The sequence below is a fragment of the Heterodontus francisci genome, chromosome 4 (assembly GCF_036365525.1).
Source record: "Heterodontus francisci isolate sHetFra1 chromosome 4, sHetFra1.hap1, whole genome shotgun sequence".
In the NCBI taxonomy this organism is placed as follows: domain Eukaryota; kingdom Metazoa; phylum Chordata; class Chondrichthyes; order Heterodontiformes; family Heterodontidae; genus Heterodontus; species Heterodontus francisci.
This window is the reverse complement of record NC_090374.1, coordinates 177700866-177728492: the sequence shown is the minus strand read 5'-3', so window position 1 is coordinate 177728492 and position 27627 is coordinate 177700866. Positions and strand designations below refer to the sequence as shown.

General features: G+C 42.9%; 1 protein-coding gene across 1 annotated transcript in view; it reads left to right on the top strand.

The window, feature by feature from the left end:
* Window positions 1-27627, top strand: part of smc2 (structural maintenance of chromosomes 2) — a 68921-nt gene that overhangs the window by 4121 nt on the left and 37173 nt on the right. Inside the window, exons 2-9 of the mRNA XM_068030643.1 lie at window positions 2670-2819; window positions 10975-11097; window positions 13355-13393; window positions 15245-15355; window positions 17787-17831; window positions 21347-21580; window positions 22379-22528; window positions 24167-24400. Of these exons, the coding sequence (XP_067886744.1) occupies window positions 2670-2819; window positions 10975-11097; window positions 13355-13393; window positions 15245-15355; window positions 17787-17831; window positions 21347-21580; window positions 22379-22528; window positions 24167-24400 (1086 nt within the window). The remainder of the gene's footprint in view (window positions 1-2669; window positions 2820-10974; window positions 11098-13354; window positions 13394-15244; window positions 15356-17786; window positions 17832-21346; window positions 21581-22378; window positions 22529-24166; window positions 24401-27627) is intronic.

Sequence of the window (27627 nt, the reverse complement as noted above, 5' to 3'; positions counted from 1 at the left end):
AATATTTAGTTATTATGTGTGGCCAGTTTTTTTTTTCAGTGCACAGTCTCTTTAACAATTTTTGCGTGGCCACGGGTGTGCAGTATTTACACAGCACAAGGCCTGCGCAGGACTTTCCAGGCTGCTGCGTGACTGCACAACTTAGTGGAAATATTGAATATAGTGTCTTGCATGACTTCAGGATGCCCCAAAGCCTTTCACAACCAATTAAGTACTTTTTGAAGTGTAGTTACTGCTGTGATGGGGCTCAGTTTGCTAGATGGCTAGAATGTGATGTCGAAAGACACCAACAGCGTGGGTTCAGTTCCCCATACTGGCTGTGGTAGTTCATGGAGGCATGCCACCTTGCCTTGTCCCACGCTTGAAGAGTGGTACTCTTCAAGCTATACATTACCAACTTTCTCTCTAATGGAGAGAGATGCCAATGGTCCTTTTGGGACTACATCTCGAACAATAGCACTGTTGTTTTGTAGGAATCGGAGCAGTCAGTTTGCGTACAGCAAGTTGCTGCAAACAATGATGTGATAATGGCCCAATAATCTGTTTTTAGGGATTGCTTGAGAAATGGATATTGGATCAGGATGCAACTAATTAAAAAAAGAGAAAAGAACAAAAACAAAGGAAGCTTATTAAATCAAACATTACACCCGTGTTGACTATTCCGTCCAGTCTATGGGGTACCCAGTGGTCAAGTGTACCGGTGGAAACAGCACTTTCCTGCTCCAGGGACACCCGAGTGCAGACAAGGCTGTGGAACAGGGGCAGACAGCCAGAGCCAACACCCCTCCCATGGGCTGTGTGCAGCTGTTTTGAGGTGGCACACGGTATTCGTTTTTAAAATTCCCACATAACGGAGACACTAGATTGTTGCTTCCCCCCACACCCCTCCCCACCAAGTGTTGTTAACCAAAAAAAAACAAAGTCTAAATCCACCACCCCTCCATTTAAAAAAAATGGGCACAGCGAATAAAGAAGTTAACTGTAAAACCATAGGAAACTTCTAAAACTTTTAATATTGCCTATTGCCAACTATGTTCTTGAGTCCCAGTGTGCCCACTGATTACAGAAGGTCTCAAATGTACCAGCGGACACTGCATGATCCTTCAGGGTCACCCGCGCACAGAAAAGGGCAGGCCGTGTTAAACTCTACATCACTACAACCAGCCTTCAAACTCAGCAGAAATAAGCTGACCGGAGAGTCCCACCTTGCATCATTCGTAAACTTGAGCTCATCCAACCCTCTGCTGCACGTATCCTAACTCTCACCATGTCCCGCTCACACATCACCACTGTGTTCACTGACTTACATTGGCACCTGGTTCAACAATGCCTCAAATTTAAAACTCATTCTGGTGTGCACACCCTTCCATGGCATTGCACCTCCCTATCTCTCACATCCTCCAACATTATAATCCTCTGAACACTGCATTCTTCTAATTTTGGAATCTTGTGCATCCATGATTTCCATCGCAGTGCCATTGGCGGCTGTGCCTTGAGCTGCTGAGGTCCTTCCATCCTCAAGCCTCTTTGCCTCTGTCCCTCTCAAAGACTCCCCTTAAAACCTATCTCTGACTAATCTTTTGGTCCTCTGTACTAGTTTCTCCTTATTTCCTTGATGTCAAATTGTTATGTTCCAGTCACTTGTGTGTATGATATGTGTGTTGTTGTGTGGAGCCATATCAGATGCTTTCTAAAAGTAACTGGTATCCTCAGTGGAAAAGTAATGCCAACCTTCAGAGAGAGGTAGTGGGAATACACAATAAAGGGGAGGATATTGAGAGCGATAGAAGAAGTGAGAGACCTTTGAGTGCATGTCCACAGGTCCCTGAAGATGGCAGAACAGGAAGATAGAATGGTGAAGAAGGCACGTGGAATGCTTTCCTTTATTGGCTGAGGTATAGAATACCAAAGCAAGGATTTAATGCTGGAACTGTATAAAATGCTGGTTTGGCCACAGCTGGAGTATTGCGTACAGTTCTGGTCACCACATTACAGGAGGGACATAATTGCTCTGGAGAGAGTACAGAGGAGATTGACAAGAATGTTGCCAGGGCTTGAAAATTGCAGCTATAAGGAAAGATTGGATTGGCTTGGGTTATTTTCCTTAGAACAGAGGAGGTTGAGGTGTGATTTAGAGTAGACAGGAAGGACCTGTTCCCTCTGGCAGAGAGGTCAGTTATCAGGGGGCACAGATTTAAGGTGATTTGTAGAGGATTAGAGGGGAGATGAGGAAAAACTTTTTCACCTAGAGGGTGGTGGGTATCTGGAATTCACTGCCAGGATCAGTGGTGGAGACAAAAACCCTCAACTCATTTAAAAGGTACCTGGACATGCATCTGAAATGCTGTAACCTGCAAGGCTATGGACCAAGTGCTGGAAGGTGGGATTAGATTGAACGGCTAGATTTTTTGGCTGGCGCAGACAGGATGGGCTGAATGGCCTCCTGTGCCATAATTTTTCTGTGGAATAATCTTGCAGTAAGTTTAAGTTTATAAAGCGTATAGGTTTTATGGAAAGCAAGGTCCATTGATTGACTTGAGTTAATTTGGGGTACTAACTAAACCCGGCTGTTTAATGGAATAGCAATTTAAAATTCAAAACATATTTTGGTTTTCAAAAGGTGTTAATGCTGAAACTTTCATTGACGTACCTTTTATGTTCTTTATTAGGTGCGAGCCAGCAACCTTCAGGATTTGGTCTACAAAAATGGACAAGCAGGGATTACAAAAGCCACTGTTTCAATTACCTTTGATAACTTTGACAAAAAGCAAAGTCCTCTGGGCTTTGAGACACATGATGAAATTACAGTCTCAAGACAGGTACTTGCCAATATTTCTGTTGTCTTTAAAATTCCACACTCTTAAATAGACTCACTAAGTTTTCATTTTAAAGATTTTTTGGGGGGTCCGACACGAGATTAAACATTCGATAGTAAGGTTTCAGTGAAACATTTCCCTAGCTTTCTCTTTCCTCTTCGTGCCGCTCTCAGTGCTTCTCCGTGTACTCTCATATCCTAGGTAAGACAGACCACTCTATGCCACGCGTGTGGGGGCCACATGCTGCTCCTGTCTCCTGGCCCGCATTTGCACATTATTTTGTGGACCCCCAGGGAGGAGAATTGATGTGAACTATTCTTAAAGGTGCATTAAGACATACATTTTTACAAAGTGTGCTTTACGTGGAGTCCTAATTAAGATCAACTTCCAGGATGAGAGATTGCGTAAACCATTAAAAAGCACATCACTTATTTTTCCAATTCTGGAATGTCAGTGGAATTGATTGATGTTTCGATGATAAAATGAGATGAGATTAGTTGCGAACATAAGAAATAGGAGCAGGAGTAGACCATGTGGCCCATCGAGCCTGCTCCACCATTCGATACATTCGTGGCTGATCCTCGCCCTCAACTTCACTTTCCTGCCCGCTCCCCCATCCCTCGATTCCCTGGGAGACCAAAAATCTGTCTATCTCAGCCTTAAATGTATTCAATGATGCAGCATCCACAACCTCTGGGGGAGAGAATTCCAATGGTTCACAGCCTTTTGAGCCCTAAATCTCATCTCAGTTCTAAATGACCATCCCCTAATCCTGAGGCTGTGTCCCCATCTTCTAGATTCCCCAGTCAGTGGTAACAACCTCTCTGTGTCTACCCTGTCAAGTTGCTTCAGTTTCTTGCATGTTTCAATGAGTTCACCTGTTCTTCTAAACTCCAGAGTATGGGTTCATTTTACTCAGCCTCTCGTCATAGGACAACCCAATCCTAGGAACTAATCTAGTGAACCTGCACTATACTGCCTCCAATGCAAGTAAATCTTTCCTGAAATATGGAGACCAAAACTGCGCACAATATTCCAGGTGTGGTCTCGCCAAAGCCCTGTACAATTGTAGCAAGACTTCCTTATTCTTGTACTCCAATCCCCTTGCAATAAAGGCCAACATCAATTTCCTTCCTAGTTGCTTGCTGTACCTGCTAATTTTGTGTTCCTTGTATGAGTACACCCAAGTCCCTCTGAACATCTAAATTTACAAGTTCCACGCCTTTTTAAAATTCTATTTTTCTATTCTTACTATCAAAGTGAATAACCTCACACTTGCCCACATTATACTCCATCTGCCACCTTATTGTCTACTCACTTAACCTGTCTATATCCCTTTGCAGCCTCTTTGTGTCCTCACAGCTTACATTCCTATCATTTTGTGTCATCAGCAACGTTAGATACATTACTCTTGGTCTCTTCATCTCTGTCATTAATATAGATTGTGAATAGCTCAGGCTCTAGTACTGATCCTTGTGTCACTACGCTAGTCACAGCCTGCCAACTTAAAATGCTCTGTTTATCACCACTCTCTGCTTCCTGTCTGTTCACCAATCCTCCATCCATGCTAATATATTACCCCCAACTCCATGAACCCTTATTTTGCGTATAAACCTTTTCTGTGGCACCTTTTCAAATGCCTTTTGGGAATCCAAGTATATTACATCTACTGGTTCCCGTTTATCTACCTTACTAGTTACATCCTCAAAGTTTGTCAAACATGATTTCCCTTTCATAAAACCATGTTGACTCTGTCTGATCATACTATGATTTTCTAAGTGCATTGTTAAGACTTTCTTGATAATAGTTTCCAGCAGTTTCCCAACGACTGACTTCAGGCTAACTGGCTTGTAGTTCCGTTTCTCTCTCCCTCCTTTCTTGACTTGTGATGTTACATTTGCTAACTTTCAATCCACTGGGACCATCCTAGAATCTAGGGAATTTTGGAAAATCATAACCAGCGCAGTCACTATTTCTGCAGCTACTAGGGGACAAAATTAAATGTTTTGGGCAAAAGATGCAAGGGGGGATGTGAGGAAGAACTTTTTTTCATAGCGACTGGTAATGACCCAGAACTTGCTGCCCATGAGGATGGCGGAAGCGGAGACAATAAATGATTTCAAAAGGAAATTGGATGGGTGCTTGAAGGCAACAAAGTTGCAGGGCTACGGGTATCGAGTGGGACTGACTTGATTGTTCTGCGGAGAGCCGGCATGGACTCGATGAGCCAAATGGCTTCCTTCTATGCTGTACTTCTATGTTTGTACTGGAGTGCTGACTTGGGTTGCATTAGAGTGCTATAGTGGAAGTTTGGTAACTGAGGCTAATTAAGGGTTAATTTTATCTTGAGTCTAATCTGCCTTTTAGTTAGCAGATTAACTTAACAGTTGCTGTTGGGTTGGAGAAGGTGAGTTTTAGACCAGCTTTAAACAGGGCTCACTCAGGCTCTGCTTGCAGCTTCACCTTGTTAATTAGAGAATTGGCTTAAACCAGTTTTCAGGGGCTAGAGTCAGTCAGTATAAAAGTGGGCCATCTTACAGTGCTGACTTTGTTTGCACTAGAGTGCTATAGTGGAAGTTTGGTAACTGAGGAAGTTAGGTGAGGAGGGAGCGAGGAGCTCCTTTCATTTCCTACCTGTCCTCTGAGAGGGGAATTGAGAGCTTCCAAAGAGCACAGCTGACTGGTGAGTAAGTCCTGGTGGGTATTTTTCAAAGTGGATTGAATTGTAAGTCATTGTTTTAGCAAGACTTAATTGTTTTTTTAATTATAATCTTCTATAATTTTAAATTTAAAGGGTTTAGTCATGGCAGGAGAGCTTGAAGCCGTGGTTTGCTCTTCTTGCTGCATGTGGAAATCCGGGAATCTTTCCAGTCCCCGGGACCAGCATGTGTGCAGGAAGTGTGTCCAGCTGCATCTCCTGGAAGCTCGGGTTTCAGAGTTGGAATGGCGGCTGGAAACACTGGAACATCCGCGAGTCTGAGAGCATTGTGGATAGCACGTATAGAGAGGTGGTCACACCACAGCTGAAGGGACTTGAGGAAGGAAGGAAACGGGTGACCACCAAGCAGTCCAAAAGAAACAGGCAGGTAGTTCAGGAGTCCCCTGGGGTCTCGCTTGCAAATTGGTATTCCAATTTGGAGGCTGATGAGGCTGGTTCCTCCAGGGAGTGCAGACAGAGCCAAGCTTCTGGCACCACAAGCAGCCTGTCTGCACAGGAAGGGGGAAAGAGAGGAAGAGCAATAGCAATAGGGGATTCTATAGTCAGGGGAACAGATAGGCGCTACTGTGGCCGTCAACGTGACTCCAGGATGGTGTGTTGCCTCCCTGGTGCCAGGGTCCGGGATGTCACTGAATGGCTGCAGGGCATCCTGAAGGGGGAGGGTGATAAGGCAGAGGTCATGGTACATGTTGGTACCAATGACATAGGTAGAAAGAGGGATGAGGTCTTGCATCAAGAATTCAGGGAGTTAGGCAGTAGACTAAAAAGCAGGACCTCTCTGGTTGTAATCTGGATTACTCCAAGTGCCACGTGCTAGCGAGTAGAGAAATAGGAGAATAGCACAGATGAATGCGTGGCTTAAGAGTTGGTGCAGGAGGGAGGGTTATAGATTCCTGGACCACTGGGACCATTTCTGGGGAAGCTGGGACCTGTACAAGCGGGACGGTTTGCATCTGAACCAGAGGGGGACTAACATCCTTGCTGGTGGGTTTGCTAGTGCTGTTGGGAGGAGTTTAAACTAATTTGGCAGGGGGAGGGGACGCAGACTCCTAGCAGAATAGGGACACAGTTAAGCACAGGAAAGCAAACAAGTCAGAGGGAATACAGTGGAAGTAAGTTTCAAGGGAGTAAGACCAGGATGGAAGGCCTCTACTTTAATGCCAGGAGTATTGCAGGTAAAACGGATGAGTTAAGGGCAATGATTGACACGTGGAATTGTGATATAGTAGCCATCACGGCGACATGGTTGAGGGAGGGGCAGGATTGGCAGCTCAATATCCCGGGATATAGAATTTTCAGGCGAGACAGAGGAGAGGGTTAAAGAGGAGGGGGTATTGCAATATTAGTTAAAGAGTCAGTTACTGCAGGAAGGAGAGATGATATCTTGGAGAGGGCATCAAATGAAGCTTTATGGCTAGAGTTTAGGAATAAAAGGGACAGCCACGTTGCTAAGTGTTTATTATAGACCCCCAGATAGTCAGCGGGAAATTGAGGAGCAAATATGTGCGCAATTTGCAGAAGTGTGTAAAAATAATAGGGTAATTATATTAGGTGATTTCAACTTTCCCAACATTAATTGGGATAGTCATCGTGTTAAGGGCTTAGATGGAGTGGAGTTCTTAAAATGTATACAGGAGAACTTTTTAGCTCAATATGTAGAGGATCCAACAAGGGAGGGTGCAGTGCTGGACCTAATTCTGGGGAATGAAGCCGGACAGGTGTTGGTGGGGGGAGCATTTTGGTGATAGTGACCATAACATGGTACAATTTAAGCTTGTTATGGAGAAAGAAATAGACAAGTTGCAAAAAAAGGTTTTGGATTGGGGGAGAGCGAACTTTAGTAAAATAAGGCAGGATCTGGCCAAGGTAGACTGGAAAGAGTTGTTGGGAAATCTACAGAAGAGCAGTGGGGGGCATTCAAAAAGGAAATGGGGAGGGTACAGGCCCAACATGTTCCCTCTAGGGTAATAGGTATGAGCAACAAGCCCAGAGAACCATGGATGACCAGAAACATTCAGGGTATGATGAGAAGGAAAAGAGAGGCTTTTAGCAAATACAAGGAGAGCAAATCAATGACAGCATTAGTGGAATACAGAAAGTGTAGGATGGAGCTTAAGAAAGCAATTAGGAGAGCAAAGAGGGGATATGAGAAAGCTCTGGCTGGTAAAAGTAGGGGAAATCCCAAGATATTCTATAAGTATATCAATGGGAAGAGGATAACCAGGGAAAGAGTAGGACCCATTAGGGACCAAGGGGGAAATTTGTGGTTGGAGCCAGAGGACATTGGTAGGGTGTTGAACGAATACTTCACATCTGTCTTCACCCAAGAGAATGAGGATGTAGATATTGAACTTAGAGAGAGAGACTATGAGGTTCTTGAGCAAATTGTCATAGGGAGTAACAAGGTATTGGAGGTTTTGGAAGGCTTAAAAGTGGACAAATCTCCAGGTCCGGACAATTTGTGTCCCAGGATGCTGTGGGAGGCGAGGGTGGAGATTGCAGGGGCTCTGACCCTAATTTTTAATTCCTCTCTGGCCACAGGGGAGGTGCCAGAGGACTGGAGAACAGCTAATGTGGTCCCACTATTTAAGAAAGGTTGTAGAGATAAGCCAGGGAACTATAGACCAGTGAGTCTCACGTCAGTGGTAGGGAAACTATTGGAGAAAATTCTGAAGGAGAGAATCTATCTCCATTTGGAGAGGCAAAATTTGATTAGGAATAGTCAGCATGGCTTTGTCAGAGGGAGGTCATGCCTAACAAATTTGATTGAATTTTTTGAGCATGTGACCAGATGATGTAGTTTACATGGATTTCAGCAAAGCCTTTGACAAGGTCCCACATGGGAGACTTGTCAAGAAAGCAAATGCACATGGGATACAAGGTAACTTGATAAGGTGGATTCAAAATTGGCTTAGCTGTAGGAGACAGAGAGTGATGACAGACGGCTGTTTTAGTGACTGGAAGCCAGTGTCCAGTGGCGTACCACAGGGATCTGTGCTGGGTCCCCTATTGTTTGTCATTTATATAAACGACATAGATGACTATGTGGGGGTTAGGATCAGTAAGTTCGCGGATGACACAAAGATTGGTCGAGTGGTTAACAGTGAGGTGGAGTGTCTTAAGTTACAGGAAGATATGGACGGGATGGCCAAATGGGCAGAAAAGTGGCAGGTGGAACTTAACGCTGAAAAGTGTGAGGTGATACACTTTGGAAGGAGTAATGTGACATGGAAGTATTCAATGAATGGCCTGACACTGGGAAGTTCCGAGGAACAAAGGGACCTTGGCGTGTTTGTCCATAGATCTCTGAAGGCAGAAGGGCAGGTTAATAGGGTGGTGAAAAAGGCATATGGGACACTTGCCTTTATCTATCGAGGCATAGATTACAAAAGCAGGGAGGTCATGTTGGAGTTGTATAGAACTTTGGTAAGGCCACAGCTGGAGTACTGTGTGCAATTCTGGTTGCCACATTATAGGAAGGATGCGATTGCAGTGGAGGGGGTGCAGAGGTGATTCACCAGGATGTTGCCTGGGATGGAACATTTAAACTATGAAGAGAGGTTGGATAGGCTTGGGTTGTTTTCACTGGAGCAGAGAAGACTGAGGGATGACCTGATCGAGGTGTACAAGATTATGAGGGGCATGGACAGGGTGGATAGGGAGCAGCTGTTCCCCTTAGTTGAAGGGTCAATTACGAGGGGTCACAAGTTTAAGGTGAGGGGCGGGAGGTTTAAGGGGGACTTGAGGAAGAACTTTTTTACCCAGAGGGTGGTGACGGTCTGGAATGCCCTGCATGGGAGGGTGGTAGATGCAGGTTGCCTCACATCCTTTAAAAAGTACCTGGATGAGCACTTGGCACATCATAACATTCAAGGTTATGGGCCAAGTGCTGGCAAATGGGATTAGGTAGACAGGTCGGGTGTTTTAATGCATCGGTGCAGACTCGATAGGCCGAAGGGCCTCTTCTGCACTGTATTATTCTGTGATACATGAAACGGTGACCTCTTTTAGAACCCTAGGATGTAGGCCATCTGAACCTGGGGATTTGTTGGATTTTAGTCCCTTAAGTTTCTGCAATCCTTTTTCTTCGCTGAAATTAATTACCTTAAGTTCTTCAGTCTTATTAGCCCTTTGCTTACCCTCTATTTATGGTATGTAATTTTTGTCTTCTACTGTGAATATAGATACAAAATATTTGTTTAATGTCTCTGCCATTTCCTAATTTCCCATGATGATTTCTCCTGTCTCTGTCTCTAAGGGACCAATTCTTATTTTAGCTACTCTTCCTTTTAATATACTTGTAAAAGTTCTTATACTCTGCTTTTATATTCCTGGCTGGTTTACTCTCATTCTTTTCTTTTCCTTTTCTATTAACTTTTTGGTGGCCCTTTGCTGGTTTTTAAAACACACTCAATGCTCAGGCTTACGACTATTTTTTGCTACATTATTCCTCTTTTAATTTAATGCTATCCTTAACTTCCTTGCTAAGCCACGGATAGATCTTTCTTGCTGAGTTTTTGTTCTTTAATGGAATGTATTTTTGTTGGATACTGTTCACTGTGATTTCTGTAAAAGACTCAGGTAGCTTATGTAGGTTTTTGCAACAATAAGAACTTCTATTTATATAGTGCCTTTAATGTAATAAAACGTCCCAAGGCGCTTCATAACATTGTAAAACAAAATTTGACACCAAGCCTCATATTAGACCAAAAGCTTGGTTAAAAGAGGTAGGTTTAAAGGAGTGTTTTAAAGGAGGAAAGCGAGGTTGAGAGGCGGATAGTCGTAGGGAGGGTATTTCAGCACCTCGGCAACTGAAGGCAAGGCTACCAATGGTGGAGTGATTAAAATCTGGGATGCTGGAGAGGCCAGAATTAGAGAAATGTAGATATCTTGGAGGGTTGTGGGACTGGAGGCGATTAGAGATAGGGAGTGGCAAGCCCATGGAGGAATTTGAAAACAAGGATAAGAACTTTAAAATTAAGGCATTGCTTGACTGGGAGCCATTGTAGGTCAGCGAGCATAGGAGTGATCGGTGAATGGGATTTGGTGCGAGTTAAGAAACAGGCAGCAGTGTTTTGGATGACCTCAAGTTTACAGAGGAGACCAGCCAGGGGTGCATTGGAATAGTTAAGTCTAGAGTTAACAGAGGCATGAATGAGGGTTTCAGCAACAGATGAATTGAGATGGGGCGAAGTTGGGCGATGTTATGAAGGTGGAAATAGGCAGTCTTAATGGTGGGAATATGAGGTCGGAAGCTCATCTCTCGGTCAAATGTGACACCAAGTTTGTGAACAGATTGGCTTAATTTCAGACTGTTTCCAGGAGTATTATGTTCATCAGATTTCTACACTGACTCCAATTGCACTTCTAATCTGTTTTTTTAAAAATAAAAGATGTGTATTTATATTGCAAGGCATTTAAAACTATTCATTTTTTCAGGTGGTAATTGGTGGGAGAAACAAGTACCTAATTAATGGTGTGAACGCAAACAACACCAGAGTGCAAGATCTATTCTGTTCAGTCGGCCTGAATGTCAACAATCCGCACTTCCTTATCATGCAGGTTTGTATGTATAGATGCAGGCACTTTTCATCCAGCAATATGTTGAGCCAAAAAGTGTGGGAGGTGATTTTTGTGCACCAATTAGTTAAGAACTACAGTAAATTCTGCCAGAATACTGTGCTACATAGCACCCCATTTTGTTGGACCATTTACGTAATTATTCACAGCTTCTCAAAGATTTGGAAAAGAGCAGGGAATACATTAATGGAGTGAAAAATTTTGTGTAGGAGAAATTAAAAGGGGTGAAGACAACTAAAGGATTAAGCTGCAGCTCAAGTATTGTGTTCAATTCTGAGTGCTGCACTAGGAAGGATGATGTTGAGGCCAGGGGGTGCAGAAGAGATTTGCTAGAATGGTACCAAGGATGAGGGTCTTCAGTTACGTGGAGAAGCTGGGTGGTTCTTCTGTGAAGCAGAGAAGGCTAAGAGGATAGAGGTGTTCAAAATCAAAAAGGCAAGGGAATACACAATAAGTGGTAGACTACTGAGAAATGTAGAGGAACAGAAGGATCTTGGAATATGTGTCCACAGATCCCTGAGATAACAGGACAGATAAGTGAAATGGTTAAGAAGGCATACGGGATACTTTCAGTTATTAAGCAATGCATAAAGTATAAGAGCAGGGAGATTATGCTTGAACTGTATAAAACATTACTTAGGCCGCAGCTAGAATACTGCAAACATTTCTGGTCACTGATTTATAGGAAGGATGTGATCTCACAAGAGAGGGTACAGAGGAGCTTTATGAGGATGTTGCCAGGACTGGAGAATTTTAGCTATGAGGATAGTCTAGGGTTTTCTTTGGAACAGAGGAGACTGAGTGGAGATTTAATTGATCACAGATGTGTCTTGCCATAACCGTATTGGTGACAGTGGCCACTGCCCAGTCTTCATAGAGATCCAAGTTCCATCTTCGCACTGAGGATATTCTTCATCATGTCATGTGGCACTACCCCTATCCTAAGTGGGGTAGATTAAGAAATCATCCCGCAGCTCAAAAACTGAGCATGCATGCGTCGCTGTGGATGGACATGATTGTGATCAGGTGTTTAGGCCAGAAAAAGAGGTGCAAGGTGCTATCCTGCAGATTCTGCATCATTGAATATTCCAATTTCCTGTCTTTCAGGATAGAATTTTCTGCATTTATCTCCCCCCATTCCCCCCCCCCCCCACCTCACCGAGCCCCACAAACCACCTCTGTAAAATTAAATGTATTTTTCTTTAAAAGAGAATAATCCATAATCTAGATTCTGGTGAATGGAATTTCTGTTGATATTGGATCAAGTCATGAGACTTACAAGTTGTCTTTCTTGAAGGAGTTGTGCATAAGCCCTTCCTGCATCAGTAAGGAATTCTGTCTATCCAGTCAAACCAGTAGCTGGGATGCTGTACCACCATTTAGAGATAGGATGTGCGTTGTAGAGCTATAGGCTTAATAAGATTAGTGATGACAAAGAAATTATACCGTGGAAGCCTTTCCTCTTGTAGCATTTGGAATACCCACGATGGGTCAACGTATGGGACTTGAAATGATAATTCAACTTTGATAATTTTGAGGAGAAACTTATTGCACAACCTGGAGGTGGTTTGACATATTCTGAGTGAGTTGAACGATGGCTTATATTCATGATATTGTTAATTCTTGCTTTGTCATCAGGTGAAGCCCCTGAGTTGGGTGGGAATATTCGATAAGCAGTCATTTGAGGATGTTCTACATCCACTCAAAAGCTTGCACACCTTTCTTGGGGAAATTGAAGCACTGATCCATCTGCACTCTTTAGCAAGGAGTGCAGAATTGCCAGGGAGTTCCTAATGAAAGTGGAGAGAACAAAGTAATATATGGAAGAAAAATATAAGGGGAAATGAATTAGCAAATTAGACACAGAAAATTGTGTAATCTTCCCACTTGGAAAGGCTTCCTACTTTCAGTATTATAACACTAGTTGTCATGTGTATGTCTGCAAATTGCGGACAATAAAGTAAAATAGATTTCTTTTTGCAAACATCACTGCATTCAGATTGTAAGTTCCATAAATGGTTTAAAATCACGTGATCTGCAGAGATTGCCATTTTAAAATTTGTGTATTTCTATTATAAATATTTCTTAATGAATTTAATCAAACATATGGTATTAATGTTATACAAGTGTAGTATGTTTGAATTTAGAAAACTGGCAACATTTTAATTGTAAAACATTATATGCATTACATTTTATAGATGTGCTGAGTTTTTAAAATAAAATTAAATTTTGTTTTTAGGGCCGCATCACTAAAGTTCTGAATATGAAACCTCCAGAGGTAAGTGTTCTAGTTTATATCTTACTCCTGATGACAAAAAACTAGTTGGGAGTGTGAGTTGTGAGGAGGATGCAAAGGGGCTTCAAAGGCATTTCGATAGGCTAAGTGAGTGGGCAAGAACATGGTAGATGGAAAATATGTGGAAAATGGGAATGCAGAGGATTTCTTAAATGGTGAGAGATTGGGAAGTGTTGTTGTCCAAAGGGACCTGAGTGTCCCAGTTCATAAGTCACTGAGAGCTAACATGCAGGAGCAGCAAGCAATAAGGAAGGCAAATGGCATGTTGGGCTTTATTGCAAGAGGATTTCAGTATAGGAGTAAAGAAGTCTTGTTGTAATTGTATAGCCCTTTGAGACTGCATCTGGAGTATTGTGTACAGTTAAGGTTTACCAGGCTAATTCCTGGGATGGCAAGATTGTCTTATGCAGAGAGATTGAGGAGACTGGGCCTATATTCTCTACAGTTTAGAAGAATGAGAGGTCATCTCACTGAAGCATACAAAATTCTTATAGGGCTCAACCGGGTAGCTGCAAGAAAACTGTTTCCCCAGGGTGGAGGGCTAGAACCAGGGGACATAGTCTCAGAATAAGAGGTAGGCCATTTAGGACTGAGATGAGGAAGAATTCCTTCACTCAGAGGTTTGTGAATCTTTGGAATTCTCTACGGAACAGGGCTGTGGAGGCTCGGTCATTGAATATATTCAAGACAGAGATCGATAGATTTCTAGATATTAAAGACATCAAGGGATATGGGAATTATGTGGGACAATGGCATTGAGGTGGAAGATCAACCATGGTCTAGTTGAATGGTGGAGCACACTTGACGGGCTGAATGGTCTACTCCTCCTGCTCCTATTTCCTATGTTCCATGAATTGGCTATAAAGCCCACATGAATAGTAGTTCCAACATGAGGGCTACTATCTGCTCTTGTGTTGGAGAGGTAGCAGCTGCAAATCTGAATTGACGTGGCAGTTTGCAAATTTGCAGGAGCAGTAGGTCAGCTGTGAATTTCCATTCTAAGGGTAATAAAACAGAGAGCTGTGGGACTTAGTTATAAGCAAAAGAGATCTCAATTTGAATATAGCTGAAGAAGTAAGTGCTTAGCGTTTTAGATCTGTTAAGAGGCAGTCTGTTCCATAACTTAACTGGAAAAGAAAAGCTCAGGATCCTCATTCAACATAATAGAGGTGGATACAGGCTTATTAAAATGGCAAAATAAATGGATGAATCGTTCCTGTATCTAGATGAATTGCAGCCAGTGAGCAAGTGCCTTGTTTTTGCATCTGTTGCGTATTCCTGTACTCTTTCACCCACCCCACCATTGCATGCACTCATTAATGAATAGCTGAGATCGGGAACTTGTGTGGGGAATTGATTTTTGTACTATTGTCCTATCAATGCTAGACACAGAATATTAACTATTCAGATATGCTCCATCTTCCTGTTCTTAAGAATTAACCATGCAGTGTTTCTGTGGCCGCTCTTACCTGCTATATGTGTGATAAAATTGTATTTGTGTGTAGAGGTGGTTCAAAGCTGTAAGTTCCAAAACTTCAGGTGAGTGAATTCCATTTTTAACCCTCGCGAATTCTGCTTAATGCATGAATCAAAGAGTTTTGTAGAAGGAAGCTTTCATGCTAATCAATTATATGGTGAATGTACTATCAGTTCCCTAGCATAAAGTTCACAACCCCAGATCTGCAGGCTGTTAGAGGTGATCAGTGCACTGGCTTTTACAACAGTTTTGTTTCAATTTTGTGGTGCGCAGCTTGGAATATTCTGTTAATAAAAGTTTGGAATTGGCTATTTAAAGGACAATGTTGAACATAATTTTTAATTCTTCTTCCTTAGATCCTTTCTTTGATTGAGGAAGCTGCAGGGACCAGAATGTATGAGTGTAAGAAGTTAGCTGCCCAGAAAACAATTGAGAAAAAGGAAGCCAAGCTGAAAGAAATTCACATGGTAAATTGGTTATCTGTCCCCATTGCAAGTAATGATATAGTGTCACTGGTACTGTTCTCCAGCATTTTCAGTTATTACTTCAGACTTCCAGAACCCACAGTATTTTGCTTTTGTATTAATGTTGCACAAGGAATGGTGCACAAGGAATATTACAGAGGGACAATAGTATGTTACTCAGTTTGTCTTGTGTTTTTAAACCTGTGGTTCATGACGGGCACACATAGGAGTGAATTTAAGGTTTGTTAACTTGTGAAATGAAATCAATAACACACCAAAGCCACTGCACTGTTCGGTTCATTTTTTATTTAATTTTTGGAAGAATACCTTCAAAATTATGAAGAGACAATAGATGCTAATCTGTCCTATTTCCATTAAAAAAAGATATTAATCAGATTTTTAAAATTGAGATGGATGTAAAAATGTACTCTGGGGAAAGGCTCCACGAAGGGATAATGCATAAATCTTGATCTATTACTGAGCCATATGTTTTAGAAAGGCTGCTGCTTTGATTCCCAGTCCGTCCTCTAAGCTCAGCCCAGGTGTGCACTACAGTTGCCATCAGCACATCCATGAACTAAAGAAAAAAAAGTACTGGTTGGGACTTCTGCTTCTAGTTAACATCTATGAGGGAAGGCACATGTGATGTGCAAGAAGATCAAACTTGTTTGTGCTCCTGCAGTATACCTGACTGCTTATTGTCTGTGTTTAGATGAGGTGCTGGCAGTCTACTGATATGCTGGGCTTACCCAAGGGCAAGTCAGTACTTTCATGAGGAGGGATATGGAATAACAGTGAGATTTAAAAACAATTCTCCTCAGGAACTAGAAGAGACTGTGGGTATCATTGTTTTTAGTTCAATATTATTCCTTTGATTACTGCTTTGCCAGTAGCACTGTTTTCATTGTGTTTAGTGATTTGTGCTACTGAATAAATATTAATTATTCATTGGTTTCTGACGTGCTGGAATTTTGGAAGAGAGGTGGGCTATATGCATTCTGCGATTTCATAAGAACATCAAATCCATCTGAAGCTTTTTGATATTCTCCGGTTTGATTCCTTAAAGGTGTGCACAAGGAAGCCTTCTCAAGGACAATTAGGGATGAGCAATAAATGCTGGCCTAGCCAGCGATGCCCACATCCCATGAATGAATAAAAAAAAGCCTGTGATTCTCAACCTGTCTGATACCAGCAAAGTCAGCAAAAGGTCATAGAACTTTTTAGTTCTTTACACATTTGCAAACGGCATTAATGCTTTGTGATCAAATGGTGACATCGTTTGACTGCAAGAATTTATAGCTTTTTTTCATAGAGTCATTAACTAAGAAGCATATGAAAAGTAGCTGCTGTTTTGCATGCCCTTGATCTAGGTTGCATCATCTTTGCTCACTTAGTAATCATCATTAATGTTGCGCAACTTCTGATTGTCACAGTTGTACTGGTTTCCTTTAAAGGATTTTATGATTCTGTAGATGGCATGCCATTGTAATGGTTGGTAGCATTGATACCAGTAAAAATATTTTTAAGTTAAGCCATGGCTTTCTATGTGTATGGCTTTCATTTGGCTACTATCAGTAGAAAAGCTGCCAGCAGCCCCTTCTGCTCTCCTGTCTCCTTTGGAATTGCAATTCTGCTTCGTACGCGCATGCACATAGTTACTCCGAATTCTTCCCTGGCTGACCTTTTTTCTCTCAACTCCCTATGCCCCACATTTACCCATATGGCCTACCTGCTCCAGTTCCAAGATCGCCCCTTATCACCCAGTGAAATGAAGTGTTCTCAAATGAACACATTTTTTGGCACTTTCAATAAATATTGTACATTTCACTAGGCTATTTTTTAAAAAAGAAAACTGTGCAAGAGCCCACAACAACAGCTGTTTCATTGCAGTTCATTAAGAACACATGGAGTTTTGTTTAAAAAGCACACCAGGGATGAATGTTCTGTTTATCATGTGTTCCCTGCTACCAACTATGCCTAAAGTGTTGATGCATTATCTTTATATGTGTAAGCAATTTGAAAGTTGTAGGTCATCTGGACAGTACCAGTGAATTGAAAAAAAGCTCACTCCAGAATACTTAGAAGCAGCTGTCAGAGTTAAAGTGGGTACATTTAATACAAGGGTCAGTACAATGCCCTTAAACATATTTTTGAACTGTTAGAGAGTAGTTGGTGACTAATGCGAATGTTAACAACTCTGGAATCATATGCATACTGCTTCGGTGCTATATATTGTATGTATGGAGCATTATCGAATATAAAATAATTCCTGTATTGGTTTTGAAGTACTATGTATAAAATTAAATATTTCTAAGTCTTTTTTACTGTTAGAACAACTCAAGAAATTTATTTTATTTTATGATTTATTTTAATTTATGAAACAAAGTACCTCAGCCTAATCTAATTTTGTTTTTACTGGACTTTTTTATATTAGATTCTGGAGGAGGAAATTACTCCAACTCTTCAGAAGCTGAAGGAGGTATGTATTTAATAGCTTCTCTAATGGGAAACAAGGTAATAACATGCCTTTTTCATAGTTGTTGTATAATCTCTGATTTAGAAATCATATGTAGCATTTCAGAAAAGTACCTAAGTACCTACACCTTCATTTACTTTCATCTTCCTTCGATAATCAGGAAAGGAAGATTTGCTTTTTTAATTGAATGTTATTTTTCCCTTTAGGGTGCTGAACTGCATTGTTTCCATTGCTCCTGAGAGATTCTGTAGTTGACCACAGTTGAGCAGATCAAACTGAATCTGGAAATGTAAAATATTATCCCCAACACTGCAGATACTTCTTGCCCTCCCCAAGTCTATATACCCTATCTTTTTAAGACTTAAATTCTAATCGCAATTTTTATAATTTGTTGATGCTTTTCCTCAGTTTATAACCTCAATTTCTTTATGCAGTGTGTGGTTGAACAGTACAAAGAAGGAAGAGCCCTGGCATGAACCCAGATTTGTGCTGATTTACCCAAATTTAACTTTGATAGGGATAAGGATGCTACACTGGTCTTAAATGCTCCTGGGTTATAGAGGTAAAAAAAATTGGTCAGGGCTGTTGCTGTTGATTGCTATTTAACTCCTGCTCATCCTGGAAGTCTGTTGGCTGAATTTTACAGAACCCCCCTGATGTCAGGGGTTGTGGCGGGGGTCCGGAAAATTACTCTGGAAGAGGGCCGCCATGCACACCAATGGCGGGAGGCCCTGACCTGATATTGCCAGCGGCGCGCGAGGCCTCTTGGCAACGGGACCGCCATTTAAATATTTAAATAAATTAAAATCAATGAATTAATTACATTTGCGCTCCTGCTGTCTGTCCCTGTGCAGTCTTCGTGCAGCTGGCCGGCACTCCCATGCCTTCGGATCCCTGTCTGGGGAGAAGAGGCGGAACACTGGTTGGGAGGGGGTAGGGGGTACGTTTCTCATTGCAAAGGGGGTGGGGGAATGGGATCAAAGAAACATCATTGGTGTAGGAGATGGTGGGAAGGGTTTTAGGTTTGTGGGTGGGGGGGGTGGCAGAAGGGAAGGTCAGGTGGTCAAAGTAAGTGTTTTGTGGGGGGGAGAGGGCAAGTAATTAATTTTATGGTTATTGGGGGTGAGAGAGGGGCAAAATATTCTTTTTTTATGAAGTGTTTCTTCAAATATTTAAATTGAACGGTAGGGCTCGAAGCTCTTTAAAAATTGCGACAGCACCAGCTTATAGGCAGCTGACGCCATTGCCGGGGATGGACAGCCCACCCCCTGCACGTCATCGGGGTTGGGGGGTGGTCCGCCCCGGCTATTTAAATGAGCTGCCGTGCTTAGGATCGCAGCGGCTCCTCAATATGCAGCCTGCCATGGTTTTCGCCTTCATCCCTGTGTGTATGAAAGTCATGTGAGGACTGGGCTGGGCTGTGCTGTGACGTCTGTGTTGACAAACATGCTGGCACTGACTGTTGAGGCATTCTTGTGAATGTTTACCATTTGAGTGAGATACAAGAGGCCAACTAGAGTCTGTGCAACTGTACTTCATACTTCAATGGAGGAGGGGGAAAGTTCTATTGAAGTAGTTTAATTTAGTGAAGCCTCTAAACAATTACTTGTGTCTGCCTAGATTGAAATGCTGGACTTTGTTTTACGTTTTCTCTAAATCAAAAATCCAGTGTAAAATTACTGAGAATTAATCTTTTATATAAAGCAACAGCTTGTATTTATGTAGCACTTTTTATTGTATTAAAATGTCCCAAAGCTTTTCATAGGAACAATTATCAAACAAGATTTGACATTGAGCCACATGATAAGATAATAGGACAGGGGATTAAAAGCTTGGTCAAAGAGGTAGGCTTTAAGGAGTGTGTTAAAGTAACAGAGAGAGAGGAGGAGAGGAGTAGAGATTTAGAAAGGGAATTCCAGAGTGTAGGGTCTAGACAACCAAAAGCATTGTTGCCACTGGTGGAGTGATGAAAATCTAGTTGCTCAAAATGGCGGAATTGGAGGAGTACAGCGATCTTGGAGAGCTGGAGGAGGTTACAGAGATAGGGAGGGATGAGGCAGTGAAGGGCTTTGGTAATGCGGATGAGAATTTTAAAATTAAGGGAGCCAGTGTAGGGCAGCAAGCATAGGGCTGATGGGTGAATGGGACTTGGTGCAAGTTAGGATATGGGCAGTGGCGTTTTGGATGAAAATTTAAACAAATTTCAAAATCTGTGAATGTGTGATAACGATTACAAATTAAGTTTTCATATTGTCGTACGGACCCCCACCTGTCAGAAATGAGGCGTATTATTATATGAACATTGATTTTACACTGTTGCTGGAGCGTGAAAATGACTTGTTAAACAGATCAGCAGTGGCAGGAAAAACATTTGAATACGAACAGACAGTGCTTGGAGAGACAAAGGACTATTCCCTGGTCCACTTAACCCAAAATGGACTTTGAACACCAGACATTGAAGGTGAGGAAGCTCATATTCCACGATGACTGCTAAGATGGCAGAATCCACAAACAGAAGTGGTTAAACCAGCTAGTCACATGACTAACCAGCTGGGCAACCTGGGGTTTTTGGAATTGTGCCAGGGATAAATGCAGAAGGCAGTCGAAACTGAAGCTGGAGCAAGGAAGCCTCTCTCTCTCTTTCTGTCCCCCCCCTTTTCTCTGTCCCCCCCCTTTTCTCTGTCCCCCCCCTTTTCTCTGTCCCCCCCCTTTTCTCTGTCCCCCCCCTTTTCTCTGTCCCCCCCCCTTTTCTCTGTCCCCCCCCCTTTTCTCTGTCCCCCCCCCCTTTTCTCTGTCCCCCCCCCCTTTTCTCTGTCCCCCCCCCCTTTTCTCTGTCCCCCCCCCCCTTTTCTCTGTCCCCCCCCCCTTTTCTCTGTCCCCCCCCCCTTTTCTCTGTCCCCCCCCCCTTTTCTCTGTCCCCCCCCCCTTTTCTCTGTCCCCCCCCCCTTTTCTCTGTCCCCCCCCCTTTTCTCTGTCCCCCCCCCTTTTCTCTGTCCCCCCCCCCCTTTTCTCTGTCCCCCCCCCTTTTCTCTGTCCCCCCCCCTTTTCTCTGTCCCCCCCCCCTTTTCTCTGTCCCCCCCCCCTTTTCTCTGTCCCCCCCCCCTTTTCTCTGTCCCCCCCCCTTTTCTCTGTCCCCCCCCCCTTTTCTCTGTCCCCCCCCCCTTTTCTCTGTCCCCCCCCCCTTTTCTCTGTCCCCCCCCCCTTTTCTCTGTCCCCCCCCCCCTTTTCTCTGTCCCCCCCCCCTTTTCTCTGTCCCCCCCCCCCTTTCTCTGTCCCCCCCTGTCTAAGGGTTCACAAGGATTCACTGAGGGGGAGCCAAAGCACAGTGTTTTTTAAAAAAATTAAACCCTGTCACAGTTAAAGCAGGCAAAGGCTGAGAGGGAATCCCTAGACCCCTCTCACCTGGTCGTAACAATATTTTCATATGAAGTCTTGTCATCTTAAGCATGCTGTTTGATTCTTAACTGTCTGTTAATTAAAATACTCCATTCTGATTCTTCATATTTTGTTACTTGTAGGAAAGGGCCTCATATTTGGAGTTCCAGAAAGTAACCCGAGAGATAGAACATCTTACCCGCCTGTACGTTGCATATCAATTTGTTTGCGCAGAGGAGACCAAGTTGCGCTCTGCTGAAGATCTAAAGAAGATGCAAGATAATATCACAAGCCTTCAAGAAACCACTGCAGAGTGTGAAAAGAAAGTGAAGGAAATCAGCAAAGAAGTGAATGAGTTGGAGAAAATCCGAGATGAGGTATACACCATTTGCAAAACACTATTAGACTGGCGGCGCAGTGGTTAGCACCGCAGCCTCACAGCTCCAGCGACCCGGGTTCAATTCTGGCTACTGCCTGTGTGGAGTTTGCAAGTTCTCCCTGTGTCTGCGTGGGTTTCCTCCGGGTGCTCCGGTTTCCTCCCACATGCCAAAGACTTGCAGGTTGATAGGTAAATTGGCCATTATAAATTGCCCCTAGTATAGGTAGGTGGTAGGGAAATATAGGGACAGGTGGGGATGTGGTATATGGAATTAGTATAGGGTTAGTATAAATGGGTGGTTGATGGGCGGCACAGACTCGGTGGGCTGAAGGGCCTGTTTCAGTGCTGTATCTCTAAACTAAACATAAACATTGTTATCGGGCAATGTGGCGACAAAGCGTTTGGTACAATGATGGATGGTATATATGTTTTGCTTGCACACTTGGTTAGTTCCTGTTGAAATCTGTGCACTCAGGAACAAAAGGAACTGGGTGACGTTGAACTGATATAAAAACTCAAAGTTTACTTGTTTTTCTGGATTACTGACTGCAGCAGGAAGCATTGAATATGGACGGTTCTGGATGCTCCATTAACAAGGCATTGATTTCTACCCTCCTCCTCTACTCGTAGATTGCTGTCTTTTCTCCCATTGTTTCCCTTTCTTAGTACTTTCATTGGTTAATCAGGCTCATGTATAATGTTATTCCTGCTCTTTGCTATTTTTTAAAATAGAGATAGAGAGGTTTACACCAAATCTCTGTTTCATTTGGATAACATGGCATTTGTTGTCTTGCAGAAAGTTGGTGGAGTGCTTCAGTCCCTGGAACAGGCCGTTGCTAATGCCCACCGTATGGATGCCAAAGTGCAAAGTACACATGATTCCAAGAAAGACAACCTCAAAGCTGAAGAAAAAAAACGAAAAATGCTCATCAAAAGTATGGAGGAGGTGAGGCAATCATTGAAATACATTAAATCCTGGTGGTTGGTGAAGTAGGACTTTAAAGCTTCTCTTGATTTTATGTAGATACCTATGTTTTTATACTACTCACTCTCTGCACCTCCACAGCACGTTTTACTGTCTTACAATGTATTCGTAAATTTTTTCCTTTCAGTGCAACATTTCCCATTTTAGTTGCTTTGTTCAAAACCACTCAATTTTCCTATTGAGTGTTGGAGAGTTTGAATGCCAGTTGAGTGCAGTATTTGGTTTTGGAATTTGAGTATAATTTGTTGAACTCCAGGGAGGAGCCAAGTTTTCAGTTCTATGTCTACTGGCCCACACAATATCAACTTCTAATGCATATACATACAAAAGCATCACACTCAATTTCTAAAAATTTCTTTCATGGGATGTGGGCGTCGCTGGCAAGGTCAGCATTCGTTGCCCACTCCTGGGGCTGGATTTTGTTAGTGTGCCATGCCCTGCGGCGGCGCGCTGAGCGCAGTGGCCATCCGACGTGGTAGGGCCCCCACATAGCCCCGCGATATTACGTGCGGGGGCTGATGTAAATAGAGGGGGCGGAGTGGCCACCCCTGATGACATAGAGGGGGTGGCCACTGCATCTCCGGCAACGGCGTCCAGCGCCGCTTTTAAAGGGCATCAAGCCCTGACAGCTGATTTAAAATTTTAAAAGGACCAGCACTTTAAATGTCAATAAAAGTCAACATGAAAGCGCTACTCCCCCACCACCCCATGATCACAAAATAAATTTATTTCCCTCTCTTCTCCCCCCCACACCCCCCCCCACCCCCCCGAAAAACCATTTTTGACAGTCCCAACCTTTAAACCCCAAACTTTGCACTCTTTGCCCTTGAACCCCTTCCCACCATCCCCACATCCAATAAAAAGTGATTTCCCCACTGTCCCACCCCTCCCGCCCTGAAAATTTTATTCCTTCCCCCTCCCCACCAGGTTCCTGCCTTGGAACTCCGTACGGAGCTGGTAATATGTGGCGGGTCCTTCTTGACGTCGCAGGTTGAGGCGGGCCTCCCCCTCCTCGCCGCAACCCATGGCATTGAGGGGCTGGTAAAATTCTGCCCCTAATTGCTCTTGAACGGAATGACAACTACATTGCTGTGAGTCTGGAGTCACATGTAGGCCAGACCAAGTAATAACATTAGTGAACCAGATGGGATTTTTTCTACGATAATCGTTGATAGCTTCATGGCACCATTTCAATTCCAGATTTTTATTATTGAACTGAATTTAGTAATTAAAATTAAATTCTACCAGCTGTCATGGGATTTGAACCTGTGTCACCAGCCGTAGCCTGAAACACTAGAATACTAAAATAAAAGCAAAATACTGCGGATGCTCGAAATATGAAATAACATCCATCAGTGATCTTTGCCAGTTCTGATGGAAGGTCACTGACCTGGAATGTTAACTCTGCTTCTGTCTCCACAGATGCTGCCAGACCTGCCGAGTATTTCCAGCACTTTGTTTTATTGCCCTAGAATACTAGTCAGTGACATCACCAGTAAACCACTGTCTCCCCTCAAAAAAAAAACACACAAATATAAACTATCACTTCTTAAGCAAAAATTGCACCTAGATCAAGTACCTGCTGCCTTTTTTTTTCAGGATGGTAATACTCTTGCAGCTAAAGAAAAGGAAGTGAAGAAAATCTCTGATGAACTGCACACTCTACAGGAAGCTAGTCAGAAAGATGACAAGGCTCTGGATGCTGCTCAGCAGCACTTCAATGCAGTTTCTGCTGGTCTCTCCAGTAATGAGGATGGAGAGGCAGCCACACTTGCTGGCCAGATGATGGCTTGCAAGAATGATATAAGCAAAGTGGAAACCGAGGCCAAGCAGGTTTGTAAACTCTGTTGTGTTCCGAGACTGCTTTTAGCTTAGGGAGGGTTTCTATTGTCGTGTGACACTGGTCCTGCTGTAGATGATTAATGGATCATATAAATGTAATCCTGTTAAATGCTACTGTTGAGATAACTTGTTTATTCAGCGTTCTGCTCTGTTCATCAGCACCAAGTTGTCTTGTTGCCCACACGCTGCAGAGTGTCAACCTGAAAATCATTTTACAATTACTCCACTGAAGTGGCAAGATAAAACCATGATGTTCAGCCTCCTGATCAGCTAAAAATGACATATTAATACTATTTTTAAGCTAGTAAAGGAATAATTTCTTAACATACGGGTTGTAGCTCTGTGCAAGTACGAGGATGGGCTGGCAGTGAAAATGAAGTAGGTATGGTATTTAAATTTAAAATACAAGTTAAAATAGAATATTTGGGTAATGCTTCAATTTTTAAATTCTCATTTTTGTTTTCAAATCCCTCCTTGGGCTCACTTCTTCTATCTCTGGAATCCCCTCCAGCCCTACAACCTGTCGAGATAGCTACACTCCTCCAATTCTGGCCTCTTGAGCATCCCCAGTTTTAACTGCTCCACCATTGGCACCTGTCCCTCCAGCCCCCAAAGCCCTAAGCTCTGAAGTTCTCCCCCTAAACCCCTTTGGCTCTGTACCTCTTGTTCCTCCCTTTGAGATGCTCCTTAAAACCTGCCTCTTTAACCTGCCACAATATCTCCTTATGTGGTTTGATAACATTCCTGTGAAGCATCTAGGGATATTTTACTACATTAATGGTGCTATATAAATGCACACTTTTGTTCTTGTAATAAATAACGAAAAATAAAAGTTAACATACCAAGTATAGAAGAAAGAAATGAGGAGTTGAAAACATAGTCCTAATGACAAATGATGGCGATTTACAAGTACCATAGACTACGGTTGTATGCTATCACACCAATATAGGGGGAATTCTTTTAGTTTCAATATATTAATTATGATATTTAAAACAAACACGGGCGGAAGAAACTCATTCCCAGCAATTGCTGGCAATTTAGCGATTCAATTTTCAAAAATCTGCTTGGCCATAGTTCATAATAAAAAATATTTTGAGATGTCTTCATCCACTTTAGTTTTGTAAATTACTTTGCCTGACAGGTTACATCTTTCTCTCTCGTACTTCTATGAGGAGAGATTGGAGAGACTTGGCCCATATTCTCTAGAATTTAGAAGAATGAGAGGTGGTCTCATTGAAACATATAAAATTCTTACAGGACTTGACAGGGTAGATGCAGGAAGGATGCTGGCGAGTGCAGCCAGAGCTATGTTCATGGCACCATGGGTGACTCAGCCACACAGAGGGGTACAGGGAAGACTGGAAGAGCCATAGTGATAGGTGATTCAATAGTCAGGAAAACTGACAGGTGTTTCTGTGGCCGCAGGCGTGAATCCAGGATGGTGCGTTACCTCCCTGGTGCCAGGGTCCAGGATGCCACTGAGCGGCTGCCGAGCATCTTGAAGGGGGAGGGTGAACAGCCAGCAGTCGTGATCCACATTGGAACCAACGATATAGTTAGAAAGAGGGATGTGGTCCTGCAGTCAGAATTCAGGGAGCTAGGTAAGAGGTTAGCAAGCAGGACCTCAAAAGTAGTAATCTCCGGATTACTCCCAGTGCCATGCGCAAGTGAGTACAGAAACATAAGGATAAGACAGATGAATATGTGGCTGGAAAGTTGGTGCAGGAGGGAGGGCTTTAGATTCTTGGGACATTGGGACCTGCTCTGGGGGAGATGGGGCCTGTACAGGCTGGATGGGTGGCACCTGAACAGAGCTGGGACTGAATTCCTTGTGGGAAGTTTGCTAGTGCTGTTGGGGAGGGTTTGAACTAGTTTGGTAGGGGGATGGGGATCTGAGGGTAGACTCAGTTGGGACAAATACAGAAATGAAAATGGAAGGCAGAAAATTAATGGATGAGTCTGGAAGACAGAGGAAACAAAGGTTAGAAAACTTAAAAAAATGTTTGACAGTACTGAAGGGTATCTATTTCAATGCAATGAGTAAAGCAAATAAAGCAGATGAGCTGAGGGCACAGATAGACACATGGCAGTATGATATAGCTATTACATAAACACGGCTTAAGTTGGGACAGGAATGTCATCTCAACGTTCCCGGTTACGGGGTTTTCAGACGCGATAGGGAGGGGAATAAGAAAGGAGGGGGAGTGGCAATTTTGGTCAAAGAAACGCTAACAGCTGTGAGGAGAGATGAAGCTAAGGAACAAATAGGGGCAATCACACTGCTGGGAGTGTACTATAGACCCCCAAACAGTCAGGGGGAGATTAAAGAGCAGATATGTAGGCAAATCTCTGAGAAGTGTAAGAACAACAGGACAATAATAGGGGATTTTAACTACCCCAACATTAACTGGCATAGTTTTAGTGTGAAAGGAATTGAGGGTGCAGACTTCCTGAGGTGCATTCAGTAGAAATGTTTTTGGCCTGTGTGTAACAAGTCCACCAAGAGACGATGCAGTTTTAGACTTAGTTTTAGGAAATGAAGATGGGCAGGTGGAAGGGGTGGCAGTGGGAGAGACTTTTGGTGGTAGTGATCATAATTCAGTCAGTTTTAACATAATAATGGAAAAGGACAAGGATAGAAGGGTGTTAGAGTTCTCAATTGCGGAAAGGCCAATTTTGCTAAGCTGAGGAGTGATTTAGCGAAAGTGGACTGGAAACAGCTACTTGAAGGTAATTCAATGTCAGAACAGTGGGAGGCATTCAAATGGAGGATTCAAGCGGTTCAGAGTAAACATGTTCCCACAAAGAAAAAGGGTGGGACATCCAAATCTAGAGCCCCATGGATGTAAAGGAGCTTACATGGTAAGATGAGGTAGAAAAGGAAAGCTTATGTCGACACAGAGAACTTAATACTACAGAAAGTCGAGAGGAGTGTAGAAAGTGGAGGGGGTGAAATCAAAAAAGAAATTAGGAAAGCTAAGAGAGAGCATGAAAGAATATTGGCAAGCAAAATCAAGGTGAACCCAAAAATATTTTATCAATACATTAAGAGTAAGAGAATAACTAAGGAGAGTGTAGGGCCCATAAAAGACCAAAAAGGTAACCTATGTGTAGGGGCGGAAGATGTTGGTATGGTTCTTAATGAATACTTTGCATCTGTCTTCACAAAAGGGGATGATGCAGATATTGTAGTTAAGGAAGGGGTGTGAAGTTTTGGC